This window comes from Tribolium castaneum, chromosome 2 (assembly GCF_031307605.1).
Source record: "Tribolium castaneum strain GA2 chromosome 2, icTriCast1.1, whole genome shotgun sequence".
In the NCBI taxonomy this organism is placed as follows: domain Eukaryota; kingdom Metazoa; phylum Arthropoda; class Insecta; order Coleoptera; family Tenebrionidae; genus Tribolium; species Tribolium castaneum.
The window spans coordinates 22,768,842-22,792,257 of record NC_087395.1 but is presented as its reverse complement, the minus strand read 5'-3'; the positions used below and the strand labels follow the sequence as shown (position 1 = coordinate 22,792,257).

At 40.5% G+C, this 23,416-nt stretch overlaps 5 protein-coding genes across 13 annotated transcripts; 3 read left to right on the top strand and 2 right to left on the bottom strand.

Annotated features, from left to right (window-relative positions):
* Positions 1–2,878: 2,878 nt before the first annotated feature.
* On the top strand, positions 2,879–7,801 carry LOC103314282 (uncharacterized protein). 5 transcript variants are annotated; one of them, XM_008199893.3, is made up of 4 exons: positions 2,879–3,694; positions 5,143–5,277; positions 5,330–5,392; positions 5,722–7,801. In XM_008199893.3, exons 1-4 carry the CDS (start codon positions 3,583–3,585, stop codon positions 6,138–6,140), a joined length of 729 nt encoding a protein of 242 aa, XP_008198115.1. In that variant the 5' UTR covers positions 2,879–3,582; the 3' UTR covers positions 6,141–7,801. The 5 variants fall into 5 exon arrangements, with proteins under 5 accessions (XP_008198115.1, XP_008198114.1, XP_008198116.1 ...); XM_008199892.3 differs by having other exon boundaries at positions 2,910–3,694; positions 5,140–5,277; XM_015983574.2 differs by lacking the exon at positions 2,879–3,694 and adding an exon at positions 3,701–4,093.
* Positions 7,802–8,899: 1,098 nt separating this feature from the next.
* On the top strand, positions 8,900–13,366 carry LOC663734 (uncharacterized protein). 4 transcript variants are annotated; one of them, XM_969769.5, is made up of 4 exons: positions 8,900–9,202; positions 11,960–12,201; positions 12,249–12,747; positions 12,798–13,366. In XM_969769.5, exons 1-4 carry the CDS (start codon positions 9,121–9,123, stop codon positions 13,250–13,252), a joined length of 1,278 nt encoding a protein of 425 aa, XP_974862.2. In that variant the 5' UTR covers positions 8,900–9,120; the 3' UTR covers positions 13,253–13,366. The 4 variants fall into 4 exon arrangements, with proteins under 4 accessions (XP_974862.2, XP_008198113.1, XP_064210910.1 ...); XM_008199891.3 differs by having other exon boundaries at positions 9,140–9,258; XM_064354840.1 differs by lacking the exon at positions 8,900–9,202 and adding an exon at positions 9,275–10,248.
* A 23-nt stretch (positions 13,367–13,389) lies between these two features.
* On the top strand, positions 13,390–17,640 carry LOC663720 (uncharacterized). Of its 2 annotated transcripts, none has more exons than XM_015983571.2 (8): positions 13,390–13,578; positions 13,623–13,721; positions 13,765–14,058; positions 14,099–14,503; positions 14,552–14,884; positions 14,935–15,601; positions 15,650–17,141; positions 17,188–17,640. In XM_015983571.2, exons 1-8 carry the CDS (start codon positions 13,429–13,431, stop codon positions 17,579–17,581), a joined length of 3,834 nt encoding a protein of 1,277 aa, XP_015839057.2. In that variant the 5' UTR covers positions 13,390–13,428; the 3' UTR covers positions 17,582–17,640. The 2 variants fall into 2 exon arrangements, with proteins under 2 accessions (XP_015839057.2, XP_974847.3); XM_969754.4 differs by having other exon boundaries at positions 13,390–13,581.
* A 255-nt stretch (positions 17,641–17,895) lies between these two features.
* LOC663708 (uncharacterized protein) lies at positions 17,896–21,887 on the bottom strand. The gene is made up of 6 exons (XM_969742.5): positions 21,423–21,887; positions 21,094–21,377; positions 19,229–19,738; positions 18,831–19,177; positions 18,563–18,780; positions 17,896–18,516 (listed from the first exon to the last, which is right to left on the bottom strand). The coding sequence occupies exons 1-6, from the start codon at positions 21,657–21,659 to the stop codon at positions 18,286–18,288; spliced, it is 1,827 nt and encodes a 608-aa protein (XP_974835.2). The 5' UTR covers positions 21,660–21,887; the 3' UTR covers positions 17,896–18,285.
* Positions 21,888–21,910: 23 nt separating this feature from the next.
* On the bottom strand, positions 21,911–23,220 carry LOC663695 (putative acyl-CoA-binding protein). Its single transcript, XM_969731.4, has 4 exons — positions 23,095–23,220; positions 22,327–22,345; positions 22,159–22,273; positions 21,911–22,110 (listed from the first exon to the last, which is right to left on the bottom strand). Exons 2-4 carry the CDS (start codon positions 22,339–22,341, stop codon positions 21,971–21,973), a joined length of 270 nt encoding a protein of 89 aa, XP_974824.1. The 5' UTR covers positions 22,342–22,345; positions 23,095–23,220; the 3' UTR covers positions 21,911–21,970.
* Positions 23,221–23,416: the final 196 nt, after the last annotated feature.

Sequence of the window (23,416 nt, the reverse complement as noted above, 5' to 3'; positions counted from 1 at the left end):
CACTGTTCAAAAATCTAAATTGAATGATAAAAATTTCCACAAGTTGCAACAAATCGCAGCTCTTGGGCCTTGATTAGTGATCAAAATACCAGCCCAATAAACCCTCCACATTTTCTAAATATGCATAAAGAATGATGTGAGGGAGGAAATTATTTATAAACTCATTATCAGAAGGAGGGAAGTTATCACTAAAAATAGAACACAATGGGATTTCAGACCCAATCCAATGCCAGAACCAGTTCTTGATTTGAACAGTTTGTTTGCTCAAACGACCATGTCATTCCTAATATTACTGCGCCAAATGAAAAACTTAAATACTGAAACCGTACTAAATGGTTGTGACGAATTTCTACATTTCGCAAGTTTTATGGGTGATTGAAGATGGCACAGGACGAAAAAACTCAATGTCATGGTGCGGTAGTGGGTATTTCATTGTTCGTTCCGAAAATTTGTGTATTAATGCTTTACGGACGTCACTGTCGATAGTAAAGCAAATATCCAAAGCAATTAATGTAAAAAAGATGGAGATAAGCTTGACGTCACATTGCGATATTATAATTGGCCGCAGGCGAGTTCTGCCCAGTACAAAGGTGAGGTAATTCCGTGATTCATTTTTGTGACGTCCTCTAACAAAAATTGCAGATCAGATCGCCAATCCACCAATCTTTGGCGATTTTTGTAAGCACTTGCATTTGACCCAGTTTGCGCAATTCGGTTAATATGTCGCTGGGGCACATGTATTTGGAAAATGACTCGACACTTCAAATATTTACGATCAAAAAATTCCTCAGCGCTGGACTTCCACCCCACACTTTGAAATACCCAAATTATTGCTAATAAAATGTTTCAGAGATAAATGCCATCGTGTTAATTGAGATAAAAATATTAATAACCCTAGATATCTATTTTTAGTCTCCCATAGCCCATAGAAACCATCAAGGCTATCTATCGACGCCAGAAAACTATAGGAAATTCATTTCCATTTGATGAAAACAACAACACTTTAAAAAACTGTTTGTCCAATTAATTACAAGTGTTATTTTCGTGCTGCTTGCAGTTTGTTTGAACAATTTGCGTGAAGCTCGTCCCATAAAGATAAACAAATGATTGCGATACAACGCAGGTCAAGAAACCTTGCCTAATGTTAATTCTTTTACGTACATATTAATGGAGCACACCACAAAGGAAATCAAAGTGTGTGCACTAATTGAGATAAAAAACACTCAGATTTTTCTGTCTGGGTGACAAAAATCTAAATATGAATAAACAACCGACAAACAACTTCAATCTTGTTTACTCCATTGAACCTCTTGATTTTTTGCCCCTTCTGTCCAAAATCGAAAAAAGCAAGAATTTTAAAATGTTGTTAGAGCACGTTTTCAAAAGATGGAAAGGACGTTCTCGGGCCTAAAATGTTCCCCAAATCAGTTTGAGATTTGGTGACCTAATTGTTGCCGCAGATCAAATCTTACAATGAGTACCCTTCTCCAACAATTAAAGTCGTAGTATTCCGGTCCATTATCTCGAGCATTTAAATAAGTAGAACAGTGAACTTGCGTAAGCCCTGATTATAGAACTGAGATAAAGATTTGAAACGATATAAATGGAGATTCTAGAGTTTTCTTACTAGGATAAAATCGTGATAGTCATTTGGAAGAAACAGAATGATTGCTTGCTTTTCACCACTCGGTTTATTATACGAGATAATGCTTTTACTGGGTTGGATTATGCGATTATAAATTTATCAGCATTTTTACGAAATTTTGGTAACAATGAGTGGTAATCCTTTATTTTTCGTAACCACTTTCCACAACTGACTAAAGCGATAATTGGATTCTACGGCAGGAAGTGCAAACAAATACGCAAAAATCCATAACAAATCAGCTTCAAGGTCTAGACAAAAAAATAGGATTTTTTATGCGACTCAGCTGTTTGCTAGCAGTCGAAGCAAATCCCCGTCAAAAAAGACGTCTCTAGTAATAAATCTTATTTTATTGTTATTCTTGGTTTACACGGTTTCCTTATCTGAAGGTTATTTTGGATTCTGTGACAAGTGAAGCACAGGAATAAGAATCTTTTATTTACTAGGGCAAAAATTACAATACTTTTGCCACTATGTAAAAATATTTGCATAAATCTTTCTAAATCCCACGCTCCAGAATCTTTTTCTCTCATCATAATCACTGTAAAATTAGAGGCAAAAAATCGTTAATTCGTGTTAAGAGACCAACAAAGCATTTCTCTATTAAAAAAAGTCACAAGCAAATGGTGGCGTTGATTATTGCTGATTATTTATTGTTTTTTTATAATAAATTTTCTATAATTATTTTTTATATCGTTTCTAATATAAATTTAATTTTTTGTTAAGAATTATGGGATTTATATTTCAATGTTTACCTACTTTTTTGTAATTTTATTGTAGTGTACAAATTTTAATAAAAACTAAAACAATCAAAGCTCTAGAAGTTTGAAAAAAGTTTCTAGTTCGACAATAATTCAGACTTGAAAAAACGTGATTATATAAATGATAGAACAAACAGGTTTCAAATTCTGATTTTGTTCGGAATTTTGCATAAAACTATAGATTTTTTCTTGGACAAGAAAGTGAAAAAAAACAGTAAATTAATGGCTAAAATCAATATTCGGATGTAATTTCCAAAGAGCATACACCATTTTTCGTCTGAAGAAAAAAATAGAATTTTTTTTTTATTAGAGACTCCTAAAATTGAAAGTTTAAGGATACAGAAAGTCCTCCGTAATCAGGTTTGGTTGCAATTCTTCATTCCAGAGATTCAAAGTACAGCTTTTGGCCTTTTGGTGGCATTTTTCAGCGCGTCATTAAAAAAAGAAAATAATTTTTGCGCCTTGAACATGAATTTATAGATGAATTCTCTCGCGTTAATTTTTCATGGACGTCGATAAGGCAAGGCCAGTGATGTTTTCGCCTTTATGTCGATGAACTTATCCATAAACAAGGAAGAAGGACCAGTTTAATGTGTAAATAAGGACGTGGTAGTGGTACCACCTAAAGAAAACGACGGAAGCGGCTCCAAAATTTTATTACAAGAAACTCGTTCCCAGCGATTCGAACAATTTACTGCCCAACAAAAATCGGCGTCCTTCCCGCTGCCCACTATCTAATAACTTGGCAACATGAACACCTTCTAATTTATTTGCAGGCAGCATTATGCATTGACCTTGTACTGCCAAAAGCGAAATAATCAATTTTCGCGCAAATTTCCCTCAAAACCGAAGAAAACCACGCCGCGTCCTATTAATAACCGGGAAAAATGCGCCGCGCTCATTCGCTCCTGCACCAGATGGACAGATCGGCACTTTTCCGGAGAAAAACAGCGGGTCCACCGGTCGAAAAGGGCACTCGACCGATAAGCCGGTCCAGCGAAGAAGTTCGATGACGAAACGCCTCGCATGGAAACCGTCAAGATCATTATCACCTGCTGATAAGCCACGACAGGTACAAAACCGACCGGATCGCGACGTAAACTCCATTCCTGAAATCACACACGGACGGTGGACCTCGCGCTTTGCGGTAATTAATAAAAAGTGTGCGGTGTTGTGTCGATGTATAGTGGCGGACGAGCGTCCAGCGAAATGGGTCTTCCCGGCTGCAAATGGTTCGTTATAAGTGTGTGCTGTATGACGGGGATTTATGGCTACAGCATACGGCCGATAGGTGAGTCCTTGCTATTTTTGACGTCCCGTTTGCACCAAATCTAGGACAGTTTTGCCGTGGGACCGCCAGGACAATGCGGCGGTCACGGTTAACGCCACAATTAACTTAATTGCTCCGTAATCGACTACTTAAACTGTTTTTGTTTTAAAACGTCAATTAACTCGGTCGTTATCATCCTTGGTACGAAAACCGAAAACTGTGTGTTTAGTTATTCCCGGGCGCGTATTAAAATAACAAACCGTTTCTTATTTTAATTTTGTTTGGAGCTTGTTGGCGTTCTTTTGCCAACTTATTTTTGCGGTCGGCGTTCCTTGACACTGGACAAATATTTGAAAAACTGGATCAGATCTGTTGACCCGTGGCTTTAACCAAATCCCTTTGTTGCCCAATATGTCACAGGTAGATTTATATTTGTTATTTTCCCCACAATGAATCACTTTGCCACAAATTTATGCTCGGCAATATTGATAAGACAATCCGACGTTTTAAAAAACAGTCCAAGCGACAATATTTGCAATTTTGGTGCTAATTCGGCTACCACGTGCTACTTAGCACGTAAAAAATAGTCCCACGATTACCAGGCGTCTCAATTATCATAATTTACTCAGAAGGTTTTAATTCTATCGTCTGATGTTTTTCCCACTACCATTACACCATCCAGCTTCGAGGAGATAACTCATGAAAATTCATATTAGTCATTCACAGGAAACAACGTTATTGTTGTGTCCAATGTTTGCGGTTTGTTGACATTTCGCAATTCTATTTTTATTTTTGGGAATATCACGCCAATCCAAATTCGAGTTATGTAAGGTTAGGCTAACGGCAACAATTGTGACCCCAATTATTTCACTGCCAAATCTTAAATGGTTCGGGTCATGGTAATTGATCCTTCAAATTAATAAGTTAATTGATACAGCAAGACAACTCGTGCCAATAAAACGGCACGGATTGTTCGCAGAGCCCAAGAACTGACGCAACTGTTAATTTGATACAATACGGTAAAAATCTGCCGTTAACGTATGATTTGCTAACGAATTAACGTCTGCTAATTAAGTGCTAACTCTTGTAACTTCCTCCATTTTGGTTCAAGTTTCCCTTGGCATTGTATGGTCACTGGTCCAATTTCCGCTCGCCGGTTACTCAACTTCCTGTAACTGCTTCTTCCACTTATCTAAAAACCAGCTCCAAAGTCCACGGGCTTATTTTCGCACGTTTTATCATCGCAGTCTTAAGAACCGTACCGGGAATTTTTTTGCCGTCACAATTGCACACCGTCAAGGTTGCCATTGTTACAAAAAATGTGCAAACTGTTTTGCATTAGCCAAAATAATCGAGGAAATCTCCGTAATATTAAACAAATAGCGGGTCATTGTTTCAACGGAATGCCTCTATAAACCGAAATTTACGTCAATCAACACCTGCTCAAGTACATCTTTCTGTTCCAGAAGACGAGAATGGACAACCCATCAATCTAGACAGGGATTTTTTGTTCACCTATGACACCAGACAATTCCTAGACAGTTTCGAAGACAGAGAAAAGGAAATGGTCGACGGTTCCAAATTCGAAGCCACCAAACCTCCAGGTCAGTAGGCAAATAAACCGAAACACGTCTAACGATTTTTTTGCGTTGTTAGGTGCTGATGACGCTGAAAATCGAATGTTTTTGTTTTTCGTAAACAACGATAAATACACTGGAGGTAAATAACGCTCTAGTGGTTCTAGTACCTAGTTTAGTATTCTAGCACTTTCAATAAGATGCGATAATAAAATCGAAAAATTTATTCGGATCAACCTTTAACACCATCACTGGTTATATCTAGTGCATTTTAATAGCCCGACTTATCTTGCACGTGTTTTAATTATTTCTTTTACTATATCACAAAAACTAATAATCAGTACATAATGAAGTACCTATTTTGCATGTGAATTTAATAAACTTATTTGAGAGTTTTTGAGATGCAGTAAAAACTTGTCAGGACAAAAATAGAGTTTTTTGGCCAGAACCTAATTTTCCCTCCCTTTGCAGGCGACAGCACGTCCACGCCTCTGGACTCGTGGTCGGTGGTGTGGTACATCGCCTCCTTCGGGGGCCTGATCGTGTTCTTCCTCATCGTGTCGTGTTCGGAGTGGTGTTGCCGGCGGGCGCTCCGCAACAGCCAGAGCTGCGGCAGGAGCGCGCCCGCCGCCGCCGCCCCCAGCGTGCCCGACACGCCGCCCCCGTCCTACGACCAGTTCGCTCCGCCCTCGTACGAGAGTATCTGTCTGGGGCGGAACGGCAGGGGCGGCGAGAAGAGCGAGTACGACATCTACGTGGTTCCTGTCCACGCTTTTGGTACTATCATGGAAAGCAGACAGGAAGATGCGCCCCCGTCTTACTTCAGCGCCTCCGGTCGCAGCTTTGTTCCAGCTGTGACGGAAAGTAATCAAGTGTCGCGAGTGACGTGAAAAACGAGCGAGTTTATTGCTTGATAAGGAATCTGAAGGCAATAATGAATGATTGTTCCGGTTGAGAAACGTACCAAATATGAGATTATTGTAGTGTTGGGGCGCCGATCACGTTGTGATATTCTAGTGATAGGAGGAAGTATTACGGACTTGATGAGCCATGAGATTCTCAGGGTGTAGAGTTGACTCGAAACAGTATTACTTTATTACCCAAAACTTGTGCCTTATTTATTTAAGTCTACTTAAGCATAAGACTGTCGGAGTAGATTAAGTTTTGTACCTGCCTGTAGATAATTTATTTATACGTCTCTTGTATTCCTCTTGTGATATTGTTTGTGTAAAGTGACGCCAGTTGAAGCACTGACCACTGTATTGTTCTAGACTAGGTGATAAATAAAACGAAAACAATCTAAGCAAACATTTTAATTATTACGGTTATGACGAAAAATCTTCCATGCCCAACTGTTAATGCAATTTAAATTTATTGTGCATTCCAATCGCACATTAGACTCAAGGTAAGGCTGGAGTACGAGTCGTTTGTGCAAATTTGTACAAGTTCTATATTTGTGTTCAGACAAAGATAAGTTCGGTCCTGTGAGAAAAATAAAACTGTTAATTAAATTAGCGACTTATCTCGTAATGACGTCCCCATTCCAACTAATAAATCAAATCTTGTTCCGGATTTACTGATTTATTGCCGATCAAAAGCTGAGGAAAATACCGATGTGGACAATTTTACACACTCTTGACATTGAATTACGGAACGTTGAGTAATCAAGCGAGAAAACAAAATTACATAAAATTCGACACAATCTACCTACTCATTGATACCCCACAATGATGCAAGATATGATTTCACGTCGAGTGTTTGTCACGTTTACAACATTTTATTACTCCGTAAACGTCCACAACAAATAACACAGTCATTATTCCGACTGGCTATTGGTCTATAAAGATAACACGGAATAAAAAGATTACAACCAACAAAGAAAAAATAAAACAAACTAGGTCGCAAAATAAAAGAATGCGCCAAACATTTCCAAACAAAGTAGCGATAAAAATTAAAATGATTAGCCCTGAGCTGGGGGTCAATTTTGTGATTGGACAATAAAATTAATAGGTATGTACGTGACAACTAAAATGGGAACTTAATGTTTGCGTTTTTAATTGAAAAATAACTGAACATTTTGACTTATCGCAGTTGATGGCCTCGGAACAAGCACCAAAGAATTTTTATTTTATAAGTGTTTTCGAAGTAAAAAAAGAGTAATAATTATTACACAAAAATATTTTGGGCGCCAGGCTATCAACTGTGATAAAAAGTGTAAAAAACTGATTTGTTAGTTGCTATCTCTAAAGAAAAATATAAACAATTTTTCACGTCAGGTGCTAAGTGCAATACTTAAAACAATAACGCGAAGCCTTGGACCTGTAGTCGTAAAAATATTGTCGGTATTGTAAAATAAAATTTACATTTATTAGTACTACTATAGTTTAGTTTTAACAAGTTTTAGTATTTTCGAAAAAGTTTCAAAAATTATAATTCTAAACAACTTCCTAGCCAAAAACATATTGAAATTTAAATTATTTTTTGTGTTTTTGATTTATGATATAATGTAATGAATGCAGTTTTCAAATGAATAAATATTTTGGTCATTTCATTGTTTGTTTGATTTATACCCAGCCTTATAAGTTTTAAACTTTTTCAGATAAAAAAGTTATAGTTTATCAAAAAATAATTCCCACCTAAATTTTTACGCTAGAGTTTCTTAAAATTTCTTCTGGTTTTCCTTAATTTTTTTTTCATAAATTTACCAATTTGTTAAGAGAAATTTCATTTATCTACCTAGACCTTCGTAGAATTCTTTAATAAAGAATTACGACAAATACGAATAATAAAATTTTCCAACTTTCTAATTCTGAATAAATACCTGTTTGGGACGGTAAACTACTACCTGGCAGTGAGAATCTTAGTTTCGGAATTATTCTGCTCTTATAAGTGAAAACAATTTCTGGCACAAATATTCTAAGAATAAATATATAAATAAAATAAAAAAGCGTTTCAACTGCTACAAAGTTCCAAAAAAAAATAATCTTTTTTCATTAGTCCACGTAAACCCAACATTAATTAGAATTCAAATGTGCTGTCGGTTCGTAGAATTAAAAATCGCTTCGTCTATTATGTTATTATTATTATTATTAGAGACGAACGAGGTGTCGGACAACCAGTTATACAGACGCGCATTCATGGTCTACATCGTAGCGCTAATTTGAATTACAACTCTGTAAAAAATGTGGTCAACCTTGCATTTTCTGTTTACAAGTCAGCTTTAGCGATTTTACGAGCCAATAAATAAAAGACAGTGTCTTGTAACTGAGCGATTCGAGTTATTTTTAACCGAAATCTGCATAATTATAAAATTTTCGCCGTATCCTGGCCTTGCGCGTAATGATTATTTTTCTTTTAACAATTTACCAACCAATCGTAGAAACTCACACAAACTAGCCGGCTTATTAGGCCAACAATAATCTAATGATATGTAATTAATCCATCGCTCTTTGAAAAACCTCACCATTAGCCTCGTCGCCGACCAGAAAATTATCGAGGCCTTTGCCGTATACGTGACTGTTTTAACGTTGCTGCTGCCTCCGGCTGGGAGCGAATTTTTCCCGGAGTTGGGCCGAAGCCCACATATTGCATAATTGTCGAGCAATTGCCATGAGAGAGACAATATCCCGTCGGTGTTGCTGTAGACGAAAGAGTAGTAGTAGAATGGGTATCATGTGACTCCCCACGAACCGGCAATCTAGAATTTCAAAGAACCAATCCTTAAGCGCTAGTACACCGTTCGGATGTGCGGCCGAGAGTCGTGCCGGTTTTTCCGTGAAAAATGCCCAGCGCATCAGTGAAAGTGTGCATTTGATGCGACGAAGAAGGAAAAAATTTTTTGTGTACCTGAGGTGTTCCTAAAAACCGAAAATGTGCAGAGTGGCTATTTTTGCCTGCGTGCTTTTACTAGTCAGTTCAGAAGACGTCCTCATACGGACCACCGATTCTTCGTGTAAGTTTTCGGAGAAATTTCAATGGGCGGTGTGTAAGCAAAAAGCTTGCCAGAAGGTAACGCAAGTCCCGATTTTGATGTTCCTCACACTCATGCACCGGAACAGGAAATCATAAACCAAAAATTTCAGTTCGTTTTGAATTTCTATACGCTCTACCGGTTTCGATTATATCACCGGCGGGCCTTATCTAACGTAAATTAGCGCAAAGCCCAACGTTTTATTGATAACACCTTTCTTTTCCGTCATCGATAATGGCTTTATAATGAAGCGTTTTGGCCCATTATTGGGGGAATCCCCCAAACCGCACACTCTTGACTTGACCTGACCGGTTCTTGCCAAATGTTAACAAAGTGAAGCAACGCTTCCTACTTAAAAATGAATTAGTTATGAATGTGAATTGGCCAATTTTACAAAACTGCGAAAAAGTAAAAACCGGAGCTGCACTTCTCATCAATTTCGTTCGAGTAAACAAACACATTAGCACTTTCTCCCCATAATGAGGCCGTAGCACGTTCTAAAGACACAAATTTTTCAAAAAAAGCACAAGTGGGATTGTTTAAAGTTTGTAAATTCGAAATAAACAAAAGTGCATTTTAATTGCTCGCACAACTATCAATGCATCAGGGACAGTTGAGTAAGTTGGCTCGAATTACCATTTGTTTTACATAACAAGACATACTAGTGCTTTTGGCCATTTAAGTAAGAAACTTCCAAGAATTAGCCTTACTTTAAGTGCTACAACACATTTTATGGTTTGTGTTTATTACAGAATTACCATTTTAATTTTGAAATTACTCGCGCAGATAAACAAAGATATAACGTGTTCCGTTTAAGAAAAAAAAAATTCGCGGTGCCTTTGAGTTGTGCAAAGTCCTGGATCCAGCTCTGCTTTGACTTTGAGAAGTCCCAAGATAACACAGTTAAAAAAAAGAGCAGATTAAGCATTGTATGCGGAAATTTTCAAATCGAGTCCAAGAGATAACCAGTCGTCCAATTGAAGTTTCTTCACAGCAAGTAAATAAGTGTTATCAGCAATATTGACATGGTGCGTTCGTAGAGGTTATCATTATTGATTCCTATAACAGTTTTCTTGACTAACAGTGACAGTTTAATGGTTCTGATGACTCGAAAAACTAAATTCTTTCGTAAATTTCAAGGAAAGAGCGCATTCAATAACGGAGGCAAAAAGTGCGAAATAAGGGTCACATTCGTGAAAGGTGAACTTGTGTTAATTCCCCCAATTATTTTTGTATGCTGTTAGAATAATTGACCTATTTAATCATTGTGTTTTTTACAAGGCTTGGCCAATTGATCGAAATTTTTATTTTCGAGTAAATATAATTCGATACGAAACAAAGGTCAAAGGCTAGCCAGATATTGCAGGAATAAAAACAGAAAACAAGTTTACCGTTCCGCTCTCTGCGCTTTTTATCATTTTTAATGGCGTTGTTCAAACGCAAGTCAGCCCTTGTGGCGTTGCGTCATAAGTTGGCCCAATTTTAGGGCGGCAAAGTCGGTTTGCTAACGCTATTACATAAAAACGGAACTCTGCCGAATTAATTGCATTTCCTTGTATACAATAGCGCTCCTAATTACGAAAATTATCAACTCGGAGGTCCTTGACAGGCGTGTGTGCCTCGACAATATGTGGCTCGAATGGAGGTCATTCTTCGCACCTGCTGTAATTTAACAGTAACTCAGAATTAACTCGAATTTGTGTATTTGAGTTAATGGTCCTTTCACACGATTATTTTTATAACGTTGCTTTATTATTGTTAACGGAACAAACTTCAAATTTAGCACAGATTGTTGATTCAAGTAATATTCCTACAATCATTTAATAAAAAGCGGATTTGTCATAATTTAATTGCAAATCATGTTCTGCACCAATGGGTTTTTCCTGATATACGCAAATTTCTGCGGTTTACACACGTTTTTCTTTTTGGAGTTAATTCAATTAACTTTCTCCCAATTTTTCTAATTGGTGGCGTAGTTAACAGTTTCGCATAATTTTTTTTTTTTTTTTGGAAAATGTTTGTTTTCACATCACCTGATATTACGTATTTAACTAGAAAAACAAGAAAACACGACGCATAAATTTTACTTTCTATACGCCATTGGTGGTTTTTGCACGGCCTTGAAAATTTTAATTGATATTTGATCAGACAATGGGATGTAGGAATAATAAAATATTTTTTCTATAAATTGACTATAAATAATTTTTTCACATAAATGAGTCATCCCATGTGAAAACAAACCCATAACTAAGTGGAAAACAAAAACAATGACGAAGGCGCGACCAGTCCTTCAAGCACAAAAATTGATAAGTATAGCCTAAGGAGCTGCATCCAAGGTTGTTGGTGAATAACCGAAATCAGATTGGGTCAATAACAAGAACACAGCTAAGGTCTGGGCGTAGTCACAGCCTTTCAGAAGCCCATTTTCAAATTTTCCGCTCGTTTGAAATATTCCAGCAGGCGCCACGAAAGCCGCGGTCATTAATTAAGACCTCAACACGACTGCACTACCAACAAGCACCGTGTAGGTCTAAAATTAGCTCGTTGTCATCAAACTATCCATCACTTTTATCGTAATCGGTCACACTTAGCCAAAGTTTATCGCATCTCCGCCTGCGATAACCTCCACCATCGACGAACTTCTCCCAAAAAGCATTGGTCCATAGAAGGACCCCTGCGGGGCCCGCCTTATGAATATTGCATGGAGTGACATATCTCACTGGCATTTCTTTGTTCCAGTAATCAGCGCCAGTACAGAGCTATGCGGCTCTGATGCAGAAATAGAATTGACCAAATCAGGGGAGACATCAACAATGACAGTCACGTTGTCGCCCCTCGAACACAACAGCGTATGCAAAATGCGCGTCAAGGCCCCCGCGACCCACGTGGTCTACGTCCAGTTCGTGGAGCCCACCCCCGAGGTGAAACGCGCCCTCAAACTCAACGCCACCACCAACCACCCCCCGTGCGTGATGAGCTTCGTAAGTCGCCTCCACCTCCCCAGCGACCCTCTAACGAAAATTTGCAGTTTCTGCCCGAAAACCCGCGCGTGCCAGTCTGGAAGGGCGATCCGTGCTCGGAAAACGCCCTCACAGAAGTGGATCTGCTCACCCCCGACTTCAAAATCATCTGGAACCCTCCCGCAAACCCCGCCTTCACCAAGGGAAGGAAGTTCGTCCTGACGGCGGTCGGCCAAGGCGCCGTGTGCAAGGAGGAGGGCCAGCACACCTGCATGCGGATAGGCTGGGACCCCATGATGTGCGTCGCGGACAACCTCCTCTGCAACGGCTTCCCCAACTGCCCCAAGAGCTCCACAACGAGCGACGAGGACGAGAAACTCTGCAAGAAGAGTTTCTTCGCCCCGACGTCGCTCGAGCAACTGGCCGTGGAGTTGTTCAAAAAGTGGAAGCCGCCAGAGTTGAGCAACAAATGGCTGCATGAGAAGCTAGACACCGCCTCGCCGACCCCGCCCCAGCGCAAGCCCTTCATCAGCTGGAGGGAGTGGCAAGACGTGCGGAAACACGAAAGTGAGTAGTGTGGGGGTGTGGCGATTTTGTCTAACTCTGATTGGTTGCAGGCACGACCGCGGCCCCGGAACAGACCACGCCCAAGAAGCCGCCCAAAGCCACAGACTCCATCTCGCAGGTCTTGTCCAAGTACGGACCGTGGGGGTATTTGATGCTGGGGATGCTGATTTGTGGGACGGTTTTGATGTTTTGTGGTTTGTGGGAGTGTTGTTTCAAGAAACCAAAGACTGAGATTGAACCGCCGGTGACTCAGACTCAGCCCACTACAGTGCTGATCATCAACCAGGAGGAGGCGAGTCCGAGTCCGCCCAACTACGACGAGCTGGACCAGCCGCCTTCCTACACCACTCTCTTTCCGAATTTTAAAGTGATTCAGAACCCGGACGATAGTGGGCATAGCACGAACAATTGCCAAGTGCAGGAGGACAGTACGAACTCTTGTAACGTGCAAGACAATACGAACTGTAACGATGAAAGTAATATGCAAAGTGTTGACGAAACCTAACGCCCCGCAAAGACTTTAGGAATCTATGTATTGTGATAATTAATTCTCGACTGACTGAGTTATTTTTAATGTTAACGCAACTGAACCCTTTTTTAATAAACCTTGTAAAAAGTTTCTATTTATTTAAAACCGGATTTTATTTATCCAAGCAACCTAGTCTGAACGTCAGAAAATTCATGTCTTCGAAAGCCAAGAAAGGAAAGAAAAAACCCAAATCGGTTAACGATGTGAGCAAAAGCAAAGACACTCTGACCAATAAAAAAATCCACGCCTATTTCACCAATGAGGAGATCGCCGAAATCAAGTCCATCATGAAGACGAAGGACGTGGTAGGTAACCCCAAACCCCCCCTGAACTGACCCCCTCCCAGACAGGAGTCCCCTTCGCCATCGCCGCAACCCTCCTCTACAAACCCGACCTACTGAAAAAACTCCTCAAAGACGGCTTCAACGTCAACCAAACCGGCCAGGTACCACCTACCCCACTTTTCCCCAATTACCACCCCGTTGTAGAACAACATGACGGCCCTGATGTGGGCCGTCAAGCACAAATATTTGGACATCGTCGACTATCTCCTAACGAACGGAGCCGACCCAACTATCAAAACCGACAGCGGCGATAACGTGCTAATCCTAGCTCTGGAACACAAACTTTGGGACGAGCAGTCCATGATCAATCTCTGGAAGGCCGTCAAAAAGGTCAGTTTCATCGACGTTAACTTCACCAGCAAGAACGGCCACAACATGCTCCACATGTGCGTGCGAAGGGAGTGGGAGCAGCTCCTGAAACTCCTCCTGAACGAAAAGGTAGCTAGTTTTCACAAGCACAAAGCTAAACCGAATAAAGCCTGACGTAGATGCGGGGAACTCGAACGGGGTTACGCCCCTGATGCTGGCGTGTTTCCGCAACAATATCAGTATCATTACAACGTTGATCAATGCGGGCGCCGATATACTGAAGGAGGACAACCACGGGAGGATGACTCTGTGTTACGCCATCTCCTCGTGCATGAAAGTGAGCAAGCCGCCGTTTCCGGCCACCGAAAAAATCATAACCGAGTTGAAAAACAAATCGTCGTTGGAGAATTACCTGAAACGGCGATTGGAACTGATAATTGCAACGGCAAAGAAATCGGAGATCTCGTGCGCAACAGCCGAGATGCTAATCAAGATTGTTCAATTCGCGGTCCAGTATATGGAAGAGGGTATTCCAACGTTTTTGGAGTGTGACGTATTTGCACAATTGTTAGAAGTGAGTTGAGGAATTTTAATCGGGTTTGTGGGCAATGTTTGTTTTGAGATTATCACGTCGAGGTTGGACAATAGTGCCATCGTCAAATTTCTCCTCGAGGTGTGCGAGGAGATCCTTTTTTACAACGAACAATGTGTCGGGTACAAAGTCGAGTTGGGTAATAAACTGGTTGAAGGTTTCTACGCAAGCGGTCTAGTGGATAATGTCTTGGAAGTTCTGCGAAAGCAGAGTGAAGAAGCCAAAATTGCGTTCAAGGTGCTACTTTTGGGGTTTAACAATGACGAACGGTGGGAAAAAACCATGAGGGACAACAGTGACGTCCTTTCGCCGCTGCTAAACGACCCTCAAAACTTGGATGAAGACGAAAGTCGGGCAAAAATCGTAGCTTTGCCCAGTTTTGAAAGTATTAGACTTAACCCTTGTATGTTTAGTTGAAGAACAAGAAACGAAAATTGAAGAAAGTCTTTGAGAATTTGGACGTGGTGGCGCAACCGTTCGTCGATTCATCGGACAAGAATTCGGAAGAAAAGAAGAAGAGTGAGAATGGTGTTAACTTCTCGAAGAAGTCAAGAAGACGTTCCAAGACAATCAAAGCTAAGCTCACAAAAATGAAAAGTGCAGAACTTACGAAAAGACTGAACTTGAACGGGAAAAAACTCAACCAAAGACCCTCAAAACAAAATTTGAATAACAAAGTCGGGCCCAATGGAGAAATTGAATTTTTACTCAAACCGACTGATACGTTCGAAGGTCGCAATCCGATAGTTACCTCGCTTCGGCACTTGTTAAAAATTGACGTGGACACATTTGAGAAGAAAAAGATAGAACAAGACGTTCACCCACACTGGAAGAAGGAAATCTTAACAATGTCACAGGTTGATATTTCCAAATATTTTCCTTTAGATCAGGACAAACTTGCCAAGGCTGTTAACTACCTCAAGGAATCAACTTGCCAAAAATACAATCTAAATATTAACCGTTCCCTGAACATTATTATAGACTATCTGAAACAACTCGTCCAACTGATAGTGAGAAAGTACCGAGAGCATTGGGAAAATGATAGAATATCGGGCACTTGCTCCTGTTTAGATATAAATGGTAAGTAAACTAAAGTCTACTTACAACGAAATAATTTTTTGATGATAGAACACGTCCCTTGGTTATTCAACCAACACTTGAGGAACCTAGAATCGCGCGAGAAGCACATGCTTCAAGAGTTGCAAAAAACCTTCGACCAACTGATCAAATCCGTGAAAGAACTGGCCCACAAGGACGTGTCTCATTGCCTCAAAGCCCTCAACCAGATTGAGACCTCAATCCTCAATTACGAAATCCGCGGAATCAAAGTTCTCTCCTACGTTACCGGCATGGAAACCTTTACTCTCAAATACAAAACAATGAACCCGAAAGTGGACACCACTTTCGTCCTGAACCACGTGCAGAACGTGGTCAATAATCTCGAAGAGGCGCGAAACGACATCGAAATTGAAGTAACCGACGAAGTCGATGACGTCTCGTTCGTCGAATCGTACAAATCAGAAACCCCGATTGAGCTTTTTTTCCGCGAACTGTCCCAAGTCGGGGAACCCGACCCAAAAAACAAGCGCAAAGAAATCGAGGCGAAACTGAACACAATCGCTAACGGGTTTCACTTGATTAACTCGATAATGGCGCTGTGTGACGACGACTCAAGTGAGCAAAAATTCTACCGAATTGCCGACCTGATGTATCCGCTGCGGGGCACGTACCAGAAACCGCAGTCCTATCCGGAGATTTCCGAATATATGCCGAAACGGCTCAAATCGCAAATCTCCAGCTTGCAGAACTGTAACTCCTTCCAGAAGCTGCTAGGAGGGGAAATTCGCATCGCCACCAAGGAGCGGAGAGTTAATTACATTATTTCGGCCGGCGTTAACTTCACGGCCGTGGAGTTGGGGTTGGACATCAACAGCCAGCCGCTGGCTGTGAAGAGAATCCCGCGGGAGAGCTGGGTGGGGAAAATGGTCAAGACGCTGGCGGAGCCTTTGCTAGGCTTGATGGACAATCACGTTTTGCACTATTTCGCGTGTGAATACGAGGGGAATGAGTTGATTCTTGCCACTCCATTGTGTAAATGGACCCTGGGGCAGTACATTCAATTGTTGAGACATAGCACTGCGTCCACTGTTCCCAACTTGACGGGGCTCCAGCTTGTTAAGCAGTTTCTGGCCGGTCTGATGGTCCTGCACAAGTGCGAAATGCCCATAGTGCATGGCAATCTCAAACCGTCAAACATTTTCATAGATTTTAACGGCTTGGTGAAAATTGCCGAGTTCGGCATTCACAAAGCTCTGTACAAGATTATCGAAGCACCGAAAAGCTCGCTGATTTGGTTCGCCAAAGAAACTTTGGATATTTACAAAAATAGCTCAATTGTTGACTGTACGCTCAAGTCGGACATACAAGTGGCCGGAATGCTCATTTTTTACATTCTATCGTTCGGGAAGCACCCGTTTGGTTGCGATACCGACGAGATTTTGAAAAATATACAAGGGGGAGCCCCCAGACTTAACATAAAACACCTCGAGATGAAGGACCTGCTTTCGTGGATGATGGCGAGTGACATCAACGAGCGGCCCAACATTGAGCAGGTGTTAGCGTACGTATTTAATAATTGTTTTTCTGTGGTGATTTCACCTCTTTAGGCACCCTTTTTTCTGGTCCCACGACCACAAATGGAGTTTCATTCTTTGTTGCTCCGGAATTAACGACACTGGCTACATTTTACCGCTCAACATCGACAAACTTCACAGGAGCATCGATGCTTACGCCAGTTTTTACATTAAATTAGAATGGCATGAAGAAATCGCAAAGGCGTTCCCCAGTGTGGGAATCACCGAATATAACAATGTTGTCGGATTGTTGAATTTTATCAAAAACTGTCACGACCACCAGGCAGAGCGCGAATTGACGGTTTCAGATTTAAGTTGCGTCATTTTATCCCTGTTTCCGGCGCTTCCGGTGGCTCTGTACAGGGCGCTGCAGAACACAAACTGGTTCAGGCATCCAGTTTTTATCCCCTTTTGTCAGTTATTTTGACCGATTTTATTTATACTTTTCATTGTGATATTTTTCGAATAAAAACCTCGTTTGTGTTATTATATTATTAACAACACTTTCATGAGATTAGTAGGTATCAAATATTAATTAAATAATTAATATAGAACGGGTCGCCAGGAGCCACAGTAATTGTACCTCAACCAACCGATTAGAGCGAAATTTATGTAAGCTTGAAAGAGGTACGTATGTAGCGAATTATAAAGCGAATCATTCACAAAAAATACGCAAGGGAATTTGTAGGAATTAGGATTGAATTCATATTTTTCATTGGAATTTTTGGAATAAGATACGAGTTTGTATTAATCGCTTTATTTTTCTTGTAGAGATTGGTCAACGGCAATGCATAATCATGACATAAATCGAAAGCAAAGCGGTAGCTCTATTAATAAAAACTTGATGAGATTCTGTCTTAAATATTCAGTTTTCCGCCAAAACACTCCAACCACTAGGTTCGAACTTTTTGGCGCGAAACTCCTACCACATAACATAATGCTTCATATATTCTAAAATTACATAAATAAACCGTGAGAGCCACATAAATGCATATTTGGTTATAGTTCCTTTGGTCTACGTTCCTACAAACAAAAATAAAAATCTTTGGTAAATAAAACAGACAATAAATAAATATATGATTAAAACTACTTCGTTAGTTGTATCACCCGTCATTACAGCAAAAACTGAGATCATATGACTACAGCCCCGGCCTCGGCCCTAGTCTCCGACAGGGGCGGACACTCCGCCCACGAATTTGTAATAGGATCAAAACATTCCACTGACGATATAGTACACTGGGCCCTGTAGAAGGGCGTGGCGTGGGTCTGAGCCCCGCCTATTACGTACAGAAGGCCGTCCATTGCCGCCACCGCCGGGCCACTCCTCTCGACGGACATGGGTGGCACCATACTCCACTTATTCTACAACCAACGACCTCACCTTTTGTCCCAAACCCCGCCCACTCACCGTCTTAAACGAATAACGTTCGACGGAATTCAAGACCTGCTGCCGATTCGTACCCCCCACCACGTAAAGATAATCGTCTAGAACGGCCACGCCCATCTGGAAACGCGCCACGGACATTGACGGCAGTTTCTTCCACTCGCCGGAAAACGGGTTGTAACTCATCAAATCCTGGAGATTGCGTTGGTTGAGCGAGCAGCCGCCCACCATGTAAATCAGACCTGTGTATCACACTGTTTTAGTGGGAGGGGCGAAGGGAACGGGGCGGTACCTTCGTATGAGACTAGCCCCATGCTGAACCTAGGCTCGGGTAAACTACCCACGAGCCTCCATTCGTCGATTTTCGGGTCGTAGCGCTCGATCGAGCCGCTTATGTCAGTGTCGACCCATCCGCCCATGGCGTACAAGTACCCATCGAGGGCGCACAAGCCAAATTCGCAACGGGAGACCACCATACTGGCCACTTGCGTCCATTGGTTGCTTTGGGGCTCGAACCTTTCGCAACTGGACAGTATGGAGGAGCCCTCCTCGCCCCCCACCACGTAGATGTGGCCGTTGAGGGAGGCCACCCCTGGCACAAGTCGATTGACTGTCATGTCGGGTACTTTATGCCACTCCCTAATCCAAAACTCACAAATAATTGTGAAGAACACAAATGGGGAGACTGACCTACTGAACGTATTGAATTTTTCCACGGATACGTAGTTCATTTCGAGCCCCCGGTCCCAGACGCTGTGCAGCTCGCGTTTGGAGCCGCCGATCACGTAGATGTCTTTTTTGGCACATTTCCTTGGAGTTACGTTTAACGGAACAAGACAACCTTTTCTGTTAAGCAAGTCGGCGTGGATCGACTTGAGGGCGACTCGCAAACTACTGTCGTTACACTGAGTTATGGCCCTTTCTAGCAAACCGAGTGGAAGTAAAGGAAGTCGTACGTTTTTCAAAATGTCGAAGACGTACTGACGCCGACCTAAGATATCGTGGTTGATCCATCGCAACGCCGCTTGGAACACTTGGAACTCTGAGTCGATTTTTAAATTCTCAGACGAGAGAAATTTGATTATGGTGTCTTTGTGTAAGTCGTACACTTCGTCCTCTTTGCATACTTTGGGGAAATTGTTTTCTATGTATTGGACGGCGGCGGTTTTCAACTCCGTCCAATTGTGGTCGTCGGCGAACCTATTACAGTTTTTGAACTTTGAACTATTTGCCAAAAGTGGCAAATTAAATAATAATTATCGTGTTGAATAATTTATTTTTACGTACACTGATTATGTGTTTGTTTTTGTGCGGCATTCAAAAACATTGCTAAAATGTTATATTGCAGTTTCAAGGCCCGGGACTTTGTCATTTGCATATTTTTTGCAATTTAAACGAATAAACGAAATAAACATTTCAGTCGTTTCCAGCTGATTAGGTAAATCCACTTAAACACACGTCCTAGATTTACTCATTACATAAATCATACTATTTACCTGTAAAAATGCCGCAAAAATGAATCTTTCGATTTGTAGTCACAGAGCAAAGTTCAAGATATTTAAAATTGCAAACACAATCAATTCAAGTTTTATCTTTTTCATTTGTCAATAACTAGTTTTATCCAATGCGAGTTTTTTAAAAAATGCAAAGCACCTAAAAAACCCGACCCAAACCACTCAAGATGTTTCTAGAAATGGGTTGAGATATAAACCCTGTGACGAAAATTTTATTTCTCTTTTTCATTTATTTATTATTATTTTTATTATAATTTTTTTTATCTTTTCAAGTATTTAAGCCATTTATTAAACCAAAAAATAAATTTATAACTACTTTCGTCCTTGACGAGCAATTAAGCAATTTTTGAGCTAAGGATTTAGTTTTTTCGTGAGATTTCGGTAAATATGACGAAAAATATTGTTCAGTTAGGACAAAACAGACACTCGTCTCTTTGCTTTTTCAGAAGTCTAAGTATGATATTGTTTAAAAAATTCAATTTTGGGCGATATTTCGGTAAACTTACCCATATAACGCTTAATTAGTTCAGAAATTACAGTCAAAAACACAAATACTTCGAAGAATTTTTAACTAAACTATTTTGAAACTAAAAACATTTTGTAAGATTCGCTAAACCTAGTCAAAATTAAACCGAAAATATTTTTACAAAACTTAAAAACATCAAAGAGTATAGAAATTTCGTAACTTATCTCATTTGCTAAACTGATAAATCAATTTTAAGTTCACTTATTTTTTTAGCATAAGTTTTAATATTTTTTAAATCTAATTTACTCATATAATATACAGAGTAATACCACAAATATCGTGAGTAAATAATAAGTTTTCAGGCTTCAATAAATTTGCTGACCACAATGGTTTACCACTTTGAAACTGTCACACGATCAGAATTTTACATATTTTTCGAAAAATGTAACTCAAAACAACGTTTACCGATCGTTACCAAAATAAAATTTTGGTATTGGCCAACGAAAAAAAAAGTATTTAGAAGAGTAAAAAGTACCGAGAATTAGAGATGTTTCTGATCACGGGCCTAGTTTTACCTGTAAATCCCGATGGCATTGAGGGGGTGCAGCTCCTTGATTAAGAACTCAGTGCACCCCAGCACAATTTCGCTCAGGCCCACCATATCGGCCGCCACCATCAATTCCTGTACATTATTCTGCGTGATATTAACCTCCCCTGAGTAAATAAAATTTAACAAAATTTCAAAAACGTAAGACGTTATGCCATGCAGCTCCACCGACTGCTGGTCCTTTTCGCATAAGCCGCCCGTGAACATGGCTTGGAAATAGGGGCTGCTGGCGGCCAAAACAGCCCTGTGGGCCTGGAAGCACAGTTATACGAAAATCTCCTCGTGCGTCCAACCGACCTGGAATATTTTGTCTTCGGCAATGATCTCCACATCGCAGAACCTGTTGTGCCTGCGAAGCTCGTTCAAATTGTTGAGAACCTTCGATACATAGCTGCGGCAGGTGTGCTGGGTGTTGTGGCTCGTCTCGCTTGGCAATTTCGTCAAGAACAAATTGTCGATGCGGGCCTGGGCCACGTCCGACATGCACTTGCTTATTTTTAGGGGTGGCATTATGAAATCCATTAGGAATTTCATGTAGAAGTATTTTTAGCATGAAAGTACGCACAAAACAGACACGCCTTAAAGCTGGCACATGACGACTGCACTCCGGGGGCACTCCAACTGGCCGGGGGCCTTCAGTGCGGTGTTTTAACAGCCGACGTGCCCTTAATTAACTTTTCATTGCTTATTTATTAGAGCTGTTCAATAATAAAGCAAACGGGGCGATAGACGTCATTAAAGTCAGTGTCACTTGTCAGCGCGCTGCCAACGCAACAAAACCAAACTTCCAAAAACACACTTTATTTCGAAAAATTATCAAAAGATGCAACAAACATTAAATAAAATTATTGTAAACCGATGGATTGGATCAGGGATTCGACTTTGGCAATGTACTCCTCTTTCGCTTTGTCTTGGGACATGCCTTTTTTCCCGTTCCAGGCGTCCCACTTGGCCTTGCCTTTCAAGTCCAACATACCGGGCCGGTCTAAAAAATTTTAAATTTTCCACCGCATCTAGCGATTAGCAAATCAACCTGTATTGCAGTCCCCGACTGAGCCTTGCTTAAATAAAGCGTAAATTTCCAACAAGTCATCGTTGGAAGGCTTTGATTTTAGTTTTTGCACGTCGTCCGCTGCTTTTTTGAATCTCTAAAAAAATTACACACAGTGAACTAATATTAGCTTTGCATGTTGACTATTACCTCATCCAGAGACATGGTTCTGGAAAAAAAAAACAAAATGTATTAAGGCGCTTTATTAACAATTAACACACAAAAACACTTGTAATTGTTGGGATTGGTGGCAATGTTGCTAGTAACACAAAAAACCACTTGAAAACTGTTATCTCAATGTAAATATATTAAAAATACTTATCAAGTTAATATAGCTATGATGATAACTCAAAGTCGGTTCAACCTCGCCAATGTTTCTAAATACAACGGTACAAGACGTATCGGTAGCATTTTTCTAACAGAGAACAGTTTGAGGTCAAAATACTGGAAAACATAGTAATTTACTTCAAATTACGTGAACTAAATGTCTCTCAAACGTGGTTTGAATTGAGGCATAATTATCATGATTGTGATTAAGAACAATCATCGTTTTCTGTTATAACGACCTTCATTCCAGGCATTCCCTTCAAATATTAAAATTCAAGCGTTGCGCGCCATTCGAAACCGGTTCTGCATCGATTTAAACGACAAAAAACCTAAGCCCGGGTACAAAAATACCTCTTGAGGAGGCAAAGCCTCCGAATAGCTCTCCTTATCTCTGTCTGACTCATGCAATAGCCAGTATCTTGTCCCAATTAATTTTTGATTAATCGCACCAACGCGGTGAGCAATGGCTTGCCGGAAATGACTCCGGACTTTTTCCACCACCGAAATATTTAACAAAAATAAAACATAGTGGTTTTTTGTACGTTCGCCAAGTCCCAGTTTTTAAAATTCCATTGATAATTCCCTACTTACATGAATTTTATTGACGAAAAGGGAACGAAGACGTGCTTGCTGCGCCACTGAAACACTTCTGACGAGTTGCGTGGAAAGGACACGTATTTACGCGGATGAGCAGGTGGAAAGGGAAAATACGTAAAACTGAAAAATTGGTGGTTTTTCAAAATTTAATGAGGAAAGTCGGCTTATCGATTCATTTGCGAAGTCAGTGTGTTTTTTTTTTGTAAAAATGTATTATCGTATTTTGCCAAGGTCTTCAAGGCCAAAATAATCCATTCAAATGTTAAAACAAGTAAACAAAATTACAATTTATTGTTGCGATCATTTGCATCAGGCA